The following is an 18,495-nucleotide window of genomic DNA, read 5'->3' as shown; positions in this document are numbered from 1 at the left end:
CCAACAGGATCATCACCATCATCCCAACAGGATCATCACCATCATCATCATCACCACCATCATCCCAACAGGATCATCAACCACCATCACCATCATCATCATCATCATCATCATCACCATCATCATCATCATCATCACCATCACCATCATTCCAACAGAATCATCACCATCATTACCATCATCCCAACAGGATCATCACCATTACCATCACCACCCCAAAAGAATCAGCACCATCACCACCATCATCCCAACAGGATCATCACCACCACCATCATCACCATCCATACAATTCCCTTGGCCTTCAAAGTAGAAAATGCACTGCTGGGATGGACATGGCAAGGGTTGGGGGCTGTGGCTAACTAGTCACACCCTTGTTTCTGAGCTGACTTGGATGTTCTTAACTTACAATCCCTGGTTTTACAGAATGGGACAGAATTCCTTATTTCTAAGGATAGCATTTACAGCATCTTTTGGAAAACAATGTTGAAAGCTATCTCAGTATTAGTTTACCATCTATTCTTGTTTTGTCAGGAGGCAAGAGTTGGATTCCTTTGACCCTGACTGATAATGTACACAGACCAAGGACATTGTTACAGCTCGATGGCCAAAGGAGATCTGTAGGGAATTCAGTATTCCAAGTGTATACTTCTTCATCAGTAGACAGAGGGAGGGCAGGGGGACACTGCCATAGTGACCACACAGAGAAGGATAACAGTGAATATGAATGCAAATTACTAAATAGAATCACGGTCACATAGCCTATCCTTTAAGGACTCAGACTCTATTAAATAATAAGCCGAGATCAGAGGAAATACTTTTAAATAGTATATAACATAAAATCTATGAATGCAAATGGAAAGTTTTAATGTCCTTGCCTGCTAAGCATATGTGAAAAAGAAACCATGCTATTTTAGCTGTTTCTAAGTTTCTATGCTATACTTAAGGTCAGTTTTCTGATCCAAACGAATAACAATTCTGTTTTTAAAAAAAAAACACCCAGTAATGACTAACTGTGAGGAATGCAAGAATTCAATCAATTTTCTTCTTATTTGCCTAGACTGTTTGTTGAAGGACCTGGTTTTTACAAAATGATGGTTTACTGATGGGTAGAAGCGGTCTGAACCCAACTTCCAGCCTGGGTGTAGAGGGAGGAAGTGAAAACCTGCAGGCAGCAAACGGAGCTAATCAGGAAGATGAGGGATCTGTGGGCGGCCGTGCCACAGAATGTGTGTAGCTCGTTCACCTGGCATAGGAGCAAGGTGAGGCGGGAAATGACTGCCCAGAACCTGGGCCAGCACATCCCAGAGACAGCCTAGGCTTCAGATGACTTGGAGAGATGCGGCAGATACCAGCAGGGACGACGGAGCCTGCATGTTAGGACTGTGAAGGTAAGACACGGCAACTGGAAATTGGATTCACCAAAACCAACAGGCATAAGAAGGCACCTCTTAGCAGCGAATCAACACCCCAAAAGGACATAATTGAAGGAAATTTAATCTTAAAGAGGAAAACAAAAGCCTGGCCACTGGAAATCCAATTACCTTTCCCTAGCTCCAGGAGAGCTGTAAATTAGAGAAGCAACAAGTGCTGTTCCTACTTCCTCCTCCAAAGCCCTTTCATAGGTCGGAGGTCTTGTCTGAGGGCAGGCAACTCCACCGTGCAAAGTGTTGGGTCAAAAATCAAAATAAAAGAACAATAAGAAATTGCATATATGCTGTGAAATTGAGGGACACTAAGCTATTTCGGGACATAAAAGTAAATCATCACTGAGTGCCACCGAAAGACTACGTTAGGAATCACTCCATGCCTTGCTTGATTTGAACATTGCCTATAGAATGAGAGCCTTCACCCTACGGTCTAGTGTCTTTAGTATAGGAAGGGACTCTGCACACTACCAAAAGAGGAACATAAATGCTAATCCAGCCATAAACCCTCCATCTACAATGGTGTCCAGCCTGTAAGACAGGCTAGAGCCATGGTGGGAGTAACCACAACTGGTTACTTTGGGAGTAACCAACCAAGATGTGATTTGATTTAAGACCCATGCCATAAAATGGAATCCATACCCCCCACCCCCCCACGGCTTGGGTGTGCAGGAATCTGAGACTAGAGAGCCCAGGGACCTTGGGTAAAATCAAGCACTACTGATCTTAAAACAAAACAAAACAAAACAAAAAACCCAACAGCCTGTGGTGCTACAAGGACTCCTAAGGACACTCTGATAACTCGCGGGGACCACTGTCTTGCTTAGTCATCACCAGAGAAGCACTGCCCTACAGTAGATGGAAACAAATTCAGAGACCCACAGCCAGACATTATGCAGAGAGTGAGAGACCTCAGAACACTCAGTTCTAAATGGATGAGTGTTTCTTCCTCCAGGTTCCTGCCTTGAGTCCTGAGTCCCACGTCCTGTCACCCCCTCCCCCATCAAATCCCTCCCCTCAGGAGGCAGGGAACCCTGCAGTAGAGGAGTCAGTCAGAAAGAGTTCAGCTTTATTACGAGAGAGAGAGAGAGAGAGAGAGAGAGAGAGAGAGAGAGAGAGAGAGAATATTAAACAAACAAAAAACAAAAACAAACCCAAAATCCATGAAGTTATGTGGGTAGGGAGGTGGGGAGGCTCTGACAGGAGTTGCCCGAGGGGGAAAACACGATCAAAATATATCGTACAAAAATTTTAAATAAATAAAAACAATTAAAAAATTAAACATTCAAAAGAAAATGATCTATAAAATGGAGCTCGCTATTTCAAAGCTGCGATCATTATAACATAATTTCAAATGCAGATACTAGGTCTCCCATTGAAATGAACAGCCAATTCATCTCAATGGATGCAGAACACGTGGTATCGACCCATGGAACCAGAGCCTCAGAGAAGGAGTTAGACGTGACTGTCCCTAGCATCCCATCAACTTGACACAAGCCAGGGTCAAGTAGGAAGAAAGAAGCACACCAGAGAAAAGGCCTCTATCAGATTGGCCTGTAGGCAAGTCTGAGCTGCATTTTCTTGATTAATGACTGATTTGGGAGGGTCCAGCCCACTGTGGGCAGGGCCGCCCTTAGGCAGGTACTTCAGGGTACTACAAGAAAGCAAAGCCAATAAGCAGCAATCTTCTAAGGCCTTTGCCTCAGTTCCTCCTTCCAGGTTCCAGCCCCGACTTCTCTTGGTGATGGGATGTAAGCTGTCAAGATGAAATAAACCCTTTTCTCTGCAGGTTGCTTTTGGTCATGTTGTTTATCACAGAGACAAAGAAAGCAAACTTGTGCGGTGATCTTTTTAACTTTAATTGTCCTTTCCTGTTTTGGTGTGTGGGTGTTTTTAGGACACGGCTTACTCTTTGCAGAAGGACAAGATGACTCTATTAATACTAAGGTTCTGTTTTACTTTTGTTTTGAATGGTGGGAGTCTTGGGTACTTATCCCATTGTTTTAGAAACTGGAATATTTAACTAAGTGACAAAATGTCTCTGAGTAAGACCTCGATTCCTGAGTCACTGTCGGCCCCCGTGGAGAGCAGTGGTAGGGGTACGGGAAGCAGGAGACAGACTAAAGCTCGCCAGCTTGTGGTAACCACTGACTGGAGAGTAGGTCACAGCAGGGCTATACGAGCCACTGCCGCCTGAGGACAGGCCTTGAAGCTGAGGGCTATACCCAGTCATACAGCAGGTGGCAAACTTGGGACTGGGGCTAGGTGAACGAGATGGGCTGTAACTTAACACACTCTGACCCTGGAGTGAAGGGGAAGGTGGAGAGGGAGGGACTTGGGTGGTTGCCAGATCCTGGGGAGGTGTAGTCTTGGGTACTTATCCCATTGTTTTAGAAACTGGAATATTTAACTAAGTGACAAAATGTCTCGGAGTAAGTCCTCGATTCCTGAGGTCAGTGTTACGAATACGCTGACTTCAGATAAGATGGCATCCTTGCCTTACCTTCATAAAGCTGTGCATATTGGGGGAATCCGGTTACCCGCAGCCAGTCGCAAGCTTCCTTGGCTTCAATTTCTACAGACAAACAGAAGATGAATTTGTTAGCCACGTTAACCCTCCGTGTGACTTTCCTGCATTAACAAACTGATTCTATCAGACAAGCAAAAAACAAATTCTGTAAAACGATATATACCTACAGGCAAAGGAACCAGCAAAAAGTTCATACCCAAAGGCTTACATTTTATACATCCTTCCATCTTTTTTTTAAAATGAATGCAATGATCTGTTTTCTCTTTAAGGAGAACAGAAGGGGCCTGGGGCTGTAACTCAGAGGTACAGCCATGCATAAGGCCCTGGGACTGATCCCCTGTGCTGCAGAAACCAAAACAAACAAAAAATCCAAGATGGGTTCCCAGCAGTAAGTTACTCCGTGCTGCTTCTGGACACGCTTCCAAAACGAGACGCACAAGGACAGAAGGGGTTGAATGACTGAGCTGAAGCCCAGCTGGCCTAACAAGGCTTATTATTTTCTGCTTCAACAAAACCCCACCAGATAACACCCTGACATCTAGAGTAGAACCTGGCTGGGCACAGTTGCTGCCCTGTGGCATTTGTGGATTGGGCCTTTTGCTAGCCAAAGACAATGACAACGTGCCTTTAGGAGCACTGTATTCCTCAGTGGGAGGGAGTCGCAGCAGGCTGCCTCAGGAAACCGAGGGCACAATGTCACTGAATCCCAGCATCTTGGCAGGCTAACTGCCTAATAAAGGCCCCACTTCCCCGTGGTTAAACATCTTGTAGATAGTATTGCTAAACAGAGGGGCCAAGAGCAACTGACACGCTGTGTTCAAATCCACTCAGGCACGCATTTACAATCCCGTTAAAACTGACTCGCGGAGGTGGCCCTGGACACATTAATTAGTTTCTGTGTTTGCACAAAGAATATTCCTTTCAACTCCTCTTCCCACCTTCTTCAGGCCATTAGAGCGCTTGGTTATTTAAGGCTATTCACTTGACAGACGTCTCAACATTGCTTAATCAAGCCCAGATTCCCATCTTCATTAAGCCAGATGTCAATCTGGTGGCCACCATTACAAATACACGCCTCACGTTACTTTTGTCTACTCAAACGTTAAGGTTTCCCACTTATTGTTTTTTTTTTATTTTAACTTATTATTTTTTTCCTTGTCCTTTCAAGAAGAGCAACTTTTAAAAACTTTAATTCGTCAAGACAAGTTGGAATGTCATTTCTAGGCACACCAGGGAGCAAACCGTGGTTGTGAATCACCTGAGCCCGGTCTTCTTCATGTATTAATTTTAAAATTGAAATTAGTGCATTTATTTACTTTATGATTGTATGTATGTAAGTGGTCAGATGTGGAGATCAGAGGACAATTTGTGGAAGTCTGTTCTCCCCTTCCACCACAGATCCTCAGGGTTGGTAGCAAGCACCTGCTGACCCATCCTGCCAGGGTTCACGTATTTTTTTTTTTAAATCCATGTCTTGTCTTCCCAAGAGATTAATAAAGGAAGTTTTAATAAGATCGTAAGACAGCTTCTAGGAGAGTATTTTAAGGAGTAAAAACATGATTGCTTAACATTTTATTTCAGACTAGGAGAATCAAAATTTCCTTCTGAGGAGCCCTCCTGATTCCCAAAGAGGACTCAGAAAGAAAAAAAAAATGCTGCTTGTTTTTAAAAAGTGTTTTATTTTTGGAAGTTATATCCACCATTTCTCCCTCCCATACCTCTCAAATATCCTTCCTTGCTCTCTTATAAATCCATGGCTTTTTAAAAAATTGTTTTATGTGTATGGGTGTTTGCCTGAACGTAGATCACGTGTTTTCTGGGTGCACAGGGAGATCAGAAGACGGTGTCGGATTCCCTGGATCCGGAGTTAGAGATGGCTGTGGGCCACTGCGTGAGTGCTGGGAACCGAATCTGGGTACTCTGAAAGAGCAACAAGCATTCTAAACCACAGAGTCATCTTTCCAACCCCACAAATTCATGGCCTCTTAAGAACATTTAAAATCATTCAGTGTGCGTGTCCTTAGAGAATATTTCCAAAGAACAGACTGCGGAACACAGGATAATAGATGGTTTAAAAGGAGTACTTGCTTTCTTATTCTCTCAATTAAAAGTCAGGTGACTAGAGACTCTGAGCATTGGTCCATTTCGGGGCACATGCAGACAGGGCATCAGGCTAGTGTACATACAAAGGCTTCATTAGGCACCAGCTTAGAAGATGCGGACACCTATTTACAGCATGCTCTTGATTTTCTCATTCAAGTGGTTTTGTACTGAAAGGTGGGAAAAGAGGCAATGTATTTTTCTAAAGCATCTTTACATCTGTTAACGGAATCCTTTACCCATGAGAAGAACATTTTACCTACATTAATCACATAAGGTGCCATGCAATTTCCGAAACACCCAGATGTCTACAGATGGCTTGTGTCTCAGTTGTTCCCTATCACTAAGAAAATGGCATGTTCTCATACAGTCCCACCCTGATGTCACCCAGTCACTTTCAGGGCCACCTGGTTAGCAAACAAATGATGTGAGCTGGGGAAGATGGCTCTGGGGAGAAGAGCATTTGCTCTGCAAGCGTGCCGACCTGGGTTCAAGTCCCAGCACCCATGTAAAAACCATGCAGACAGGTGGATCCGATAAGCTCCAGCCAAGCCTGAGCCTTCTGCACCCCGGTTCATTTCCTCACACTGATCCTAATACACGCTCACAGCACCCTCAAGGTACAAGGTCCTAAAACGCAGGTGGAAGCAGTCAGACAACTCCTCTTAAGAATGAGCTTTATTAAAAAAAAAAAAAGAATGAGCTTTATGTTCCAGGTGAGAGGGGAAACAGGGGCTCACAGAATGCTAGTTTGTATAGAGCAGAATTTTCCTTTGTTAGGGAGGCAAGGGACAAAGTTTAAGATGCCAAAAGCAGAACCAGGGAGATGGATGTTGGGTTAATGGGATTCTTGCACAAGTCTGATCAGCTGTGATTGATCCTGGGGCCCTTAGTGGAGAGAACTGAGGCTGTACTTTGACCTCTACATACACACCATAGCGTGTGTGCTGCACGTGCGTGCATGTGCAGGCGCACACCCACCCACAACCGGGAAACACCACAGCCTGTTAGCCAGTCACTTCAGCATCTACCCAGCTCACTGTGAACACCTGGCTCGAAGGGCAAGGCGGACCTCTTCCTTGAGTGCAGGTGTGTGGTGTTGTGAGCGCCTCGAGGATGGCGTTTTCTAAAACAGCGAGGCCACCAGACTCGAAAGCACAATGGCCACACAATGAAACTTGCGGACGAGGGGTTCTGCTAAGCAAGCCACAGACACGTATGTTAAGGAGGAAACAGGAAATTTTTCTTGGAAGCAGCTTAGCTGTTGGTCCTTCACAGAGCAGTTCTGTGCGTGAGATGAATGAGTGCTGAGACCTTTTGTGCACGGCTGGGGACCCTTAGCCCGTATTGACACATTTCCTGGCTGTATCGGATGCCCCCCGATCTTCTTGCTATACCTTAACTGTAATCCTTTACCCATGACAAGTAACTGTAAGTGTGCCAACTTTCCCCGAGCCAGCAGCTACCTTGCTGCTGAGCTCTGCAGGTTGAGTGACAGCCCAGGAGTTTAAGGGCTGCAATACTGCCACAGTGAGAACCTGGGGGTTTCTTTCCTTCTTTCCCTGTACGCCCGCCCATCACAGGCTCCAGGAAATCTGTTACTTCAAAGAAATGCTAAGGAATTAGGGAACACTAGAAGTCCTGCTATAAGGCAGACGTGTGGGCAAAGGTTCCTGTGTACAGAGAGCTGCTCTTGCTGTGGGCAGGCAAGCGGGGCTTTCAAATCCAAACCAAGATTCATTCCTGCCCCTGGGTGACACGGGATTCCTTCAAAGGGAAGAAAGGGCTGGCTTATCAGGTTCTCGCCATAGGGTCAAGGAGGTCAGCAAGGCGATGCACACAATGGCTTCAGTAACAGCCCACCTTCACTTCGTGGGTGGGGCTCATGGGGTGGGTCATCTGGAGAAGCATCCAGGTCCACAGAGCACAGAAAGGTGGTAAGGCATCCGGAACTTCTTACAAAAGCCACCACATAGCCCCACATATTCAAATTGGTTTCATCTTATTTTATAAAAAGCTCCCTAAGCCCTTCAAGTGTAGGCAGGACTGGCTCCCCTAGGAGTCGCGTGTCACCTCCCCACGAGTCCCCAGTGCAGCAGTTCTCAACCTGTGGGTCGTGACCCTTTCCCAGGGGTCGCCTAAGATACTGGAATCCACATAATTTACATCACGATTTGTGGCAGTAGCAAAATTACAGTTCATAAGTAGCAACGAAAATAATTTTATGGTTGGGGGGGAGGGGAGTCAGCACAGCATGAGGAACTGTGTTAATGGGTCCCTGCAGTAGCAAGGGTGAGAATCACTTTCCTACTGTAGTCCTTTGTCTTGGATTCTAACAACTCTTGGTTAAACCTCTCCTCCTCCCCATGCCCAACCAGTTCCTTGAACTACCTAGACTGGTTTTCACTAACCCACCTCTGTCCCACCTCTGCTTACAATTGTCCAATGACTTTCTATCAACTTTGACTCGAAATTCAAATCCCTCGGCAAAGTCCGTGGGCCTTCCTAACCTAGCCTCTGCCGGTCTCTTCAGATCTTGAAAGGCCTCTAAAGGTAAGCCCTCTTAGTTCCCAGGATGCCCAGGATGGAGACTCTCTCTTCAGACTCCAATACCACCCCACCCCCCACTTTCACCTCGCAAACTTCCACCTCTTAAATTCGGGTCCATCTCAAAATACTCCCTTTTGTACACTAGAACCACACGTATATTTGTCTTAAAAAATGTAAAGAAAAGGAAGTTCGGCAATATTTTCATTTCTTCAAGGCAGACTAAGAACTTTCACCTGACAACTATAAAAGTAATGTTAAACACGCACAACTGCCAAAGGCTGGTTATCAGGAGTTATCTATGCAGAACGAATTCCTGCTAGGGCCAAGACCCATAGAATACTTACTTCACGTTTATTAAACGCCTATGTTATCTAATCGCGGGGAGGATTCTGAGGGCATCTCAGCTGCATTCCTACCTCAGGTGCCTAAAAGAAAATTCCAAGCATCTAAGGCACACATTCTGGAAGTTTCTGGGAGTCAGGGCAATCCTTCAACTGGGGCTTTGGGCAGACCCAAATCCACTGGTGGGGCATTAAGTAAAAGAAACCAGCCTGCATTTTTTTTTTTCCTTCGACAGTCTTTCCTTTTTGAACTAGGTGAGCTGGCAGCTACCTTCAGGGATAATCAAAACCCCAAGTTCCTGCCAAGCAGGAAACCAGGTGGAAAGGCATGCCACAGCCCCGGAACAGGGGGCACAATGACCCTCTGCCCTCTTTGCTAGAATTACTCAGGTTTCTCAAGAGCTCTCTAGGGCTCCCAAGTGATTTAAGTCAACACCAGTGAGGCCCTTTCCCCCCTGCTCCGTGGACAGCCTGAACAGGGGCATATAAAGCCAGGGTGCTGACCACACCCCCACCTATGCCCACTCCCATGCCAGCCCCCCAACTGATCGGGGCTCCCTGGCTTCCTCCTGCTCCCCCCCTTCCCACGCTCATCTTCCACAGCGTGTTCTGTTTACATTCCGTGTGCTCGCTTTGTAAGCTCCGAGGATATTCCGTCCTTCTCCTTCATGGATACCCCACAAAACCCCACACTATTTTGCGGCAGCATGGTGGGTCCCTCAACAAATACACAACTGTGCAAATCAACCACCGATTTCATTTTCATCCTAGTAAGCTTAGTCTTCTGATTAATAACCCCGGCGAGGACCTGTTACACGCACGGACGTCTACAACCGGAAGTGCTTGCGTATGTACGCAGGTACATGTAGCCTGAAGGGATACAACTTTAAGTGCTTATGTAGGTATGCACACACATGTGTTACAATACCTGCTCTCTGAGCTTTGGCTTCTCACACTTCCTTTCTGCCTACTGGTTCTTCTCCAGGACACAGTCCCTCCCTATTCACTTCTATAATCCTAATTCCTCTCAAAGTATTGACACTAGAAACTGTTTTACGAACATTTCCCAATGGTATGTATGTACGTTTGTTGATGCTTGCATCGCTTAAACGTATAAACTGTTTTTTAATGAAGCAATGAGTTGACCTGTTTTATGAAGGCCATAGTCATGGCCTAGAGAACATAATACCCCAAATACTTCCTAAGGGGCAGGCCTCCAGAGACCCCCAAACTAAGTCTAATTTTCACAGAAAACCCTTTGGCCTGTAGCAAACTCTTGGAATTCTATTTTTTTCTTGGTCTTTAAAGCTTTACCTCTCGGGAGACTTCCTGATTCCTGCCGAGGCAGGGACCTTGCTCCTTCTAAGGGAGCTGGTCTAGCTTTTGGACAACCTGCTCCAATTCAGAGGCACCAGATGGTGTCCCCAGGCCAGAGAGTTTCTAGCTCATTCATTCCCGGGCACTCTCATTTAAATTACCTAGCCCAGCGGGCTCTCGGTACTAGTAAAAAGATGGAAGCTGGGGGCTGACTCTTTTTAAGTGTTCTCTCCATCTGTTGACGATTTGGAGGGAGAAACGCTGCTTTCTAGGAGAGAATATCCCTAGAAAGAACGTAAGGAGGGGAAAAAAGAAGCCACTTTGCGCCCCCCCCCCCCCGTGAGGTGATGACAACGTAATCAAGGGTTTTTACTGTGAAAGGAGGGAACCTCTCTGGAGACACCCTGAAAGCCTACACCTTGATTGAGCACTTGAGGGGACACTTCAGCGATGCAGAAATGACAGCGAGTGACATGTCCTTTGGGCCTCCTCCTTTGCACAGGCATTTGCAAAGTACTGCTCTTCCCACTGGAACCAGGCAAGGGCGAGCGGCTCCCATCACGGCCGGGCCGGGCTGTGCTGATGAGCGCTCCCGAGTGGCGGGCTGTCAGGAACTTCCAGCCTCCACACGGAGGCACCTCATTTCCAGGAATAGAAAATATCTCCCAGCTAATCAAAAGCTGGCACCTGCGCTCGGGGACAAAGAGGTCAACCCGAGAGGGAACTGATCCATTAAGGAAGTGGACGCAATAGCATCACCTCTCGCTGTTGTATGCCAGTCTAGGGGGAGATAAAAATAGAACTTTGCCCCCGCCCCCATTCTTTTTACGTTATGTGATGGAAATATCACCGCAAAGCCCATTACTCTGAATGCCAATTAAGAAAAGAAGCACCATTAGGAGCCCACCGTCTGTCAATCAATATATACGCATTATGTATTTCAAGGATTTTGTATCAAATACTTAAAGACAAATTACAGACTAAGGGAAATGGCTTGGATTAGGTCTCAGGGTGCTAACTGCCCACATGAAGACAGCTTCAAGACAGGGGGTGACACAGCTTTAACACGCTCTTAGTTTACAAAGCCTCAATTCCGGAAAAGGTGGGCACAGGTCTTGAGGTTACACAGTCAGTGTCTGAAGGCCACCTGATGACAAACCTAGAGTTGGCCCATCTCTGTGCTGAGAGTCCGGCATACACAACTATGGCTTCTCTCTGTATGTTAGCAGAGGCCTTTACCCCAGGGTCCTCCAGGAGGACCAGAACGAGCGAAAATAAAACACTTAAAAATCACAAAGCCACGACCTGAAGTTAGAAATAAAAAGGCTAGCAAGGAATTCCAACGGAAGCAAGAGAGCAGCAATGAAGATGGCCAGCACCGCCTCACCTCTATTTCAGTCCTTTCTGACCAGATTAAAAATAAATAAGGAAAGAAAGGAATGAAATACGACACTACAGGTTCATCAAAGACCAAGGAAAACAGAACGTGGCAAATACTGGTTAAAGGCATAATTCACCGCCTCCTTTGGCTTTGGTCTAACCTAAGGCAAAGATGCTTTTCAATTTTACATGCTCATTTTTTTTTTTTTTTTTAGGTCTGGGTTGGATTTTTGGCGGTCAAACTTACACAGGTTAGGTAAGAGTGGTTTATCCCCACCCCCAAACGATCCCATCAATACCAAAATAACGTAAGGAAAAAGAAGCATATTCCCATCTTTGTGATGAATTAGCTAACCATTTTCTTTAAAATTGCTGGGACTCTCCGCAGCCCAAGCACACACTACTTAAGAGTTAAGTTTTAATTCCTATCCATCTGCTTAATTTCTTATAAACACATTAAGAACCCCATTTTGTGAGGGCCCCCGGCTGTTTGCACAGGCCAACAGGAAGGGGTCTGGAGTGTCACTGGGAGGACTGTGACCTTGGATACTGAACTTCTTTCTAGCTCAGCAGGGGACAGGCTTTTCCGAGGAGGCCTTTGCAAAGTTCTGGAATTTCCCTCGCAGTGACTTCCACAGATGCCCAAGCATCACACAAAATCCCCTTTCCACATCATACCATTTGGTTCGGAAGAGGGAATTCGGTGGACACTGGCTCTCTGACGAGGCCTCCATTTTATCCAGACTGGAGAAAACCATCCTGGATCTGCCACCCGAGTGTGACACAGGGCCCACAGGCAGGACGGCCTGGCTGCAGGGCAGACCCACACCTGGGTCACAGGCTGTTTCACTGCCAAGTCTTTTTCCTCGCTGGCTTCTTCCTAAGCATGCTGGGCCTGGGAATGCTACAAGCCCAGGGTGTGGAACACTTTTGTCCCTCCGACATCCTTTGGAGACTGCCACAGGAGAAGGAAGGCGCCTGGCGACAAGAATCAGGAAGCCACTTCCAGTTCCCTCCGCAGGACACTGAAAGGCAGGGCAGGCAGGCGAGAGATCAAAACGTGGAAGGATGGACCGGAGGTGTCAAAGGCATCTGGGGACCCAGCATCACAGAGTCCCCTACTAGGGGAGAGGCTGGCCTGAGAAGTAGACATGAGTGGGAAGGACCCGGTATCATAAACACCTAAATCTAGCGACAGAAGAAAACCAGGGGGGCCTGATGAAGAGAAAAGCTCTCCATTGTGTGGGCTTGGAGGCTTGGGGTGCAACCAACTCTTTACCTCGAGTGCCCAATAGCCTTACTTTGTAGCAGGCAGAAATTCTGTAAGATGCCAATTACTGATACCTAGGCACACACATTTCTCTTAGAAAGCATCTCACAGTATCTTCACTGGAGAAAACACTGCTCCATCCAGTGGAAGATAGACTTTTCTGAAAGTGGTCCCTGGCACTCCCCCAGATGTTAAAGACAGAAGCTCCTCTCTATCTGCTAGGCTACGATCACCTGATCACCTTACGGTTCCCCAGGAGCACAGAGGCCCAGGAAAAAGCAGTCTTTGTAAGGCATGGCCGGAACATCCTAGAAAAGCCTGCCTCCTGACTGTCAGGGTCTACAGGAGCACACAAGCTAAACAAGCAAGGTTGTCTCGAAATAGCTAGTATAAAATGGGTCAAGGTGGAGTCAGGCAATTAACAACCAGCAGGGAAGCTCTCCTCTCCTTATCATTAATCTCCAGAATCCTCAACAATAACACAGGGGCCACCTCAGGGAGAAGTGTTGACAGACGGGGTGGGCTGACAGACAGGCCTCAGCGGCTGGAAATCTACCTACCCACTCCATATTAACTGAGTGTCCCACTATAGCCTGGCCCCCTTAGCCTCCATCTCAGCTACCCATGGTCAACTGAAACCAACGAAAAGTATGAAACGAAACAGTCCAGAAACAAACAATTTGTAAGTCCTCAATAACTCCTACTAGGGCTTATTGTCACGACAGCCCTATCTTACTGTTTCTGTTGTGAATCTTTTACTGCGTCTGATTTATGAATTTTATCATAGGAATGTATCTATGGGGGAAACATGGTCTACAGAAGGATGGCCATGTCTATGGTTTCAGGAACTCCTGGGCGCCTCGAGACATATTCCCCAAGGATAAAAGAGGACTACTGTAACTTGAGCCCGAAAGAAAACACCCCTGATTGCACACAGTCACAGCAATAACTTGCTCCTATATAAAAAGAAAAAAAAAAATTGTGACCCTCTTGCGTGGTCTCCCTTCAAAGACGACTCGTACTTGACTCCACATTCCTCTGTTCACAATGGCCAGAGTCAGAAATAGGACAGCTGTGAACGTCTGTTCCAAAACTCATTTTTCTTCTCATTTCACAGCCCTGCGGATCAGCGTGGGCTTGGGCTTTTCAGGCCAGAGTAGGCATTTAACTCTTTAGAAACTGGGCTAGTTTTAACTTGACCTTGACCCCACAGGAGGAGACTCAGAGAGACAGCTAAGCTTAGATATTAGAATCACTCTCAGCCATTGGCTCCAACACACGCCACTGTAACACTGGCCTGTACAAGTATTACAAACAACAAAGGACAGCAGCCACCTTTCCGCTACTCTGTTTGGCTTGTCAGGCGTCTGGGTACCTGGGCCAGGTTGGCCTGACACTCCATACAGAACCGAGACATCAGTCTGCACTGGTTTGGTAATATCCAGGGGGGAAGCGGAAACATCTGAGGTTATTTTTACTCCTGCAGGTCTTCTGGCTGTACAGGGTGAACGGCGGCAGGGTGGAGCAAGTATTGTCTGGAGCCCTTTAGGACTTTTTTTTTTCTTTTTTGCTCATGGCCTCATTTCCGTCTTCCTGTTGCTAGGAAGGGGAGTTAAGCATGAGAAACTTGTGTTTACAATACTGGCCCATCCTGTCCAGAACAAGGCTCTCTTCAAAAGAGCCCCATTTACTTCGCTCACTGTACTCTGGATGCCCCCAATTCTTCTGGACCAAATCATTCTTCCTTGAATATTTTCAAATTGAGTATTTACTCGCCTAAGTCATAAAAATACCACTCATTTAAACATTGCATCATGATTTAGAATCTCCACAGGGACACCCAGGGAAACCCAAGTACTATTTTTTTTTTGTATTTGAAACCACCTTTTGGAGCCTCACCAAGCCTCAGACTGGAAGCATCTTGCAGGGATCTCCTAGGGCCCCTTGAAGTTCCATAGCGCTTCTGCAATAAGAGCTGGAGTCCTAGACAGTTTAAAACCCACTTTATGCAGCGATACCTTGCAGTGTGGTCACAACACAACTCTTAGCCTGTTCTAGCCTGTGTGGAGCAAGGTGTCACCCAGCTTGCGAGAAAGTAAAATCAATTTGTCAAAAGCAAACTTTTGCAAAAAGACAGCTTGAGAGAAAAATCTGTCTGCTGGGGCTTCATTTTCAACTCTCCAAACAGTAGTACTAATGAAAAAATTATGCAGCCAGGCTAGGGCCAGGCTGCAAATCCGGCATGCCTCAATAAAAGCGAATACAGGCAATCTCCAGCATTTTCTCAGGAAAGGTCTCGAAATAACTTCTGAAGGCACATCTGCTAACCATTTGACACTCGTTTCTCAGGACTTTGGTTCTTCTGTGAGGGGGGCTGCTGCCTCGAAGGGTACCCCTCTGACCATCTGCTGCAATCTGCTTGCCAAGATGGCACTGGGTGCCTCCATTAATTCCACCCTTATGGTCAGCAAATTATCCCGCGGAGGACTAGCCTGCTGTCCAGATGGGAGCAAAATTAGTGAGCCACTTGGAGCCGCTGAGAGGTTTACAGACTGAGTGCAGCAGTCCGCTGGGCTGTTATTTTCCCTCATCCCTTCAGCAAACAGAAATTTGCAGGGTTAAAAAAAATGTAATTTGAGACTGGGCATTCTGCCTTCTCCAGAGCCTGTTTTTTTTTTTTTTTCTCTCTCTCTACTCAAACGCGTCACATATGCCACCCCCACGAATCTTTTGGTAACGGATGGCTGTGCCAAGCATTCCTCCGAATCACCAGCCACAGCTTGAAGCAGCCTCTGACTCTGAGAATGAACCCATTTGTGACCACGTTGGGTGTAAAAAGCCTCATTGAAAGCAAAACCGGATGGGGCAATATTTTTTTTTTCCTCCTCTACTGAGCAGATTAATGACTTTAGGCAGGGCCTCCCGTTTAGCTGTTAGCATCATTCGGGAACAGAGCGGACGTCAGTATCCGTCACCCCACGAGGCACTTTAAGTGTAGTAGTTTATTTGTGCCTTACAACCTCCACCGCGTCAACAGTTACTACCCCGAGTTGCAGATGGCACAGTGAAGTTATGCCACTTTCCAGGGTCGCGCATCTTGCGCGATACTGATCCCCAATTTACTTCCCGCGCATCACTCCTCGCACCAAAGGCCATGCACTGAAATGACTCACAGAGACAGAAAATTACACCAACAGGGTGGGCTGCTGTTCTGGGAGCAACCCTTAAGAAGGATCAAAGGCTCTCAGCTCCTGACATTGGAGGAGGGGACAGGGGCACAGAGAAGGGCATTAGTCCAAGAGGCCATCTCCTTGATTTAAAAAAAAAAAAAAAAAGCCTCAGGCCTGGAGACGTGTTTCCTTCCTTTTCCCCAGCCCACGAACTCTTCCTCTCACGCCAAGGGCGTGGGCATCTAGTGGGGGCTTTTCAGGAACCGCATCCAACCACCCCACACAGCGGGAAAGCGCTGAGTTCCCATCCGAACCCCACGTGCGATGGGGGTTGGGGGTGGCCAAGGGGCAATCCAGACTTAGCCCGCCGAGGCTCCGAGATTTCCCAGCGTTGAAAACAGGAGAACGACAACAAAAGAACACTTCGGTAAATGCACTCGGAAACAGTGCTAAGGAAACTTTCCTCAAGTACAGCTAAAGTCCACACAGTCCCTTAAATAATGCTTTCTTTGGGAAACAATACTGATTTGGAACGTGTAGGGTGTAGGACAGCAAGAAGAGATAGAACCGTCCCCCAAAGAAGTCGCAAAGGGTCGCTCGCCCCTGGAACCCCAAGGCCAGTTTCTAGGAACAGAAAGAGTCTAAGCCATCCGGACGCCAGTACGCAGTCCCCCAGGCAATACGTGGCCAAGGGACGTGACCCGAATTAAAACCTCCCTCCCCAAACTCTGACCCAAGCTGCTTAAACACACACGTTTTACTACTGAGAGCCTGGGGCGACTCCTCTGCAAGCGTGTCAAAACACACAACTACAACACGGACTTGGCAGGGCGGGGTGACAAGTCCTCTTCGGCCGGTCCCCTCAGCAGCTGACCCCAGGCAGACTAGTCCGACAACACGGCACAAGTCCATCTTACGTGTTAAGATCATGGTGTCCGGTTCGTCTCTACACATCAAGGTCGGCGCAGGGCGGCGGGAGTGCACCGGGGCAGCCCGAAGCAATCGGGATCCCACTCCGGGACCCACGGTGGCACCCGGGACGTGAGCCCTCGCGGTCGTCAGCACATCCTGTTTCGACGCTTCCCTGCCCTTCGCCCTAGCTCGGGCAAAATCGTGAGTTTGGACTGCCACCGCGAAAGGAGCGCTCTCAAGGAGCGGGACGCGGAGCTAGGGAGGCTTGGCTCCAGCAGCGTTGACGCTCAGCCATGGTCCAGCCTGGAGCGCACCACCTTCCACCAGCCTGCTGCAGCAGCGCTCTGCTCGCGGCGCGCCCTCCAGGCCGCGCCCTCCCACCGAGCCCGCCCCCACGGGCGGGACCCACGCTGCGACCTCGGGCTCCGCTCTGGCTCCACCCACCGCGCACCAGGTCCCGCCCAAAGCCCGCCCAGGTCCCGCCTGCGCCTCCTCCGCCCTTTCGCGGAATGTTTTCCCAGGGTCTGCTCTGCTGTGGCGGCGGGAAGCGCCTGAAAGTCGCCAACTACTGGCCTCTGGGGTAAAGTCAAAAAGCCTGGAGGCTTTTGCTGGGTGCAGAGATCCGGGCCTCACGCTCACACAGGAGCCGCCGTGGTCTGTGCACCCGCAGGCTCTCATTCCGGTAGACATCACAAAAATTTGCCGTGATGGTAGGGATAGTGGAGAGGTAAGGATGGATCAGTGTCTCTTGATCAGAAAATGGGGAAAAGCAGTAACCTGGTCTTTGGGACACCCAAAGCCCCCACTAAAGCCCTCAAGAGTACAGACGGAACGTGGGTATTAACAAGGCTACGGAAGTTTTTCCCAGCACTTGGGGAAGAGCCAGTATACTATGCATGCGCGCAATCATAGCCAGTGCATTTCCGTGATATTTGGTCGAAGGTCACAGTTTCTTATATTTTTGGTTGTGAGCCTAGCCTTTAATGGCTGAGCCATCCCTCCAGGCCTAAGGTCACAGTTTCGAAAACTGCTCATGAACTAGCCCCCAGCCTGCCATTTATGATCTCTGATGGTGATAATCTGATCTGTGTTTTTTTTTTTCTTTTTCAAAGGTTCAAATGATTCTCAAGCAGCTTAGGTGGAGGTCCCTCATGTCATAAGAAGGCCCCGTTTTGAAACTTGCGACAGAATATAATTAAGAGTAAGATGTTTAAAAGTCCACAGCAATTTTCATGAAAATTTACTTTGGAGTGAGTTGGTGTTTTATGTGTTTTTATTGATGGAAATTTGTTCTTTCAATCCCAGGAGAGCATTTACTATGGGCCAAATGGTTTCTCCCCAGAATCATACAGCAGCCAGCAAAGGGGACCCATATCCTTCTGGAGTTGACTTCTTCCTAGGGAAGCTATGCAGTAAACAAAGCAAGGGGAAAAATATGTAGTCAGTTAGATGAGAGGTGTTAGGCAGGCTAGGCAATAGAATTGGGTCTGAGTTTATTCTT

General features: G+C 47.4%; 1 protein-coding gene across 3 annotated transcripts in view; it reads right to left on the bottom strand.

Annotated features, from left to right (window-relative positions):
- Dlc1 (DLC1 Rho GTPase activating protein) overlaps positions 1–18,495 on the bottom strand; it is a 345,287-nt gene that overhangs the window by 25,969 nt on the left and 300,823 nt on the right. For 2 of the 3 annotated variants that reach the window (XM_050147371.1, XM_050147372.1), the window contains one exon: positions 3,928–3,999. In XM_050147371.1, coding sequence (XP_050003328.1) covers positions 3,928–3,999 — 72 coding nt within the window. Of the gene's footprint in view, positions 1–3,927; positions 4,000–16,999; positions 17,360–18,495 lie in introns of those variants that run through there. The other variant, XM_050147374.1, reaches the window with a different exon arrangement.

The sequence above is a fragment of the Alexandromys fortis genome, unplaced genomic scaffold (genome assembly GCF_014885135.2).
Source record: "Alexandromys fortis isolate MF-2015 unplaced genomic scaffold, M_Fortis_MF-2015_v1.1 scaffold_32, whole genome shotgun sequence".
Taxonomy (NCBI): Eukaryota; Metazoa; Chordata; class Mammalia; order Rodentia; family Cricetidae; genus Alexandromys; species Alexandromys fortis.
This window is presented reverse-complemented; position numbering and strand designations above follow the sequence as displayed.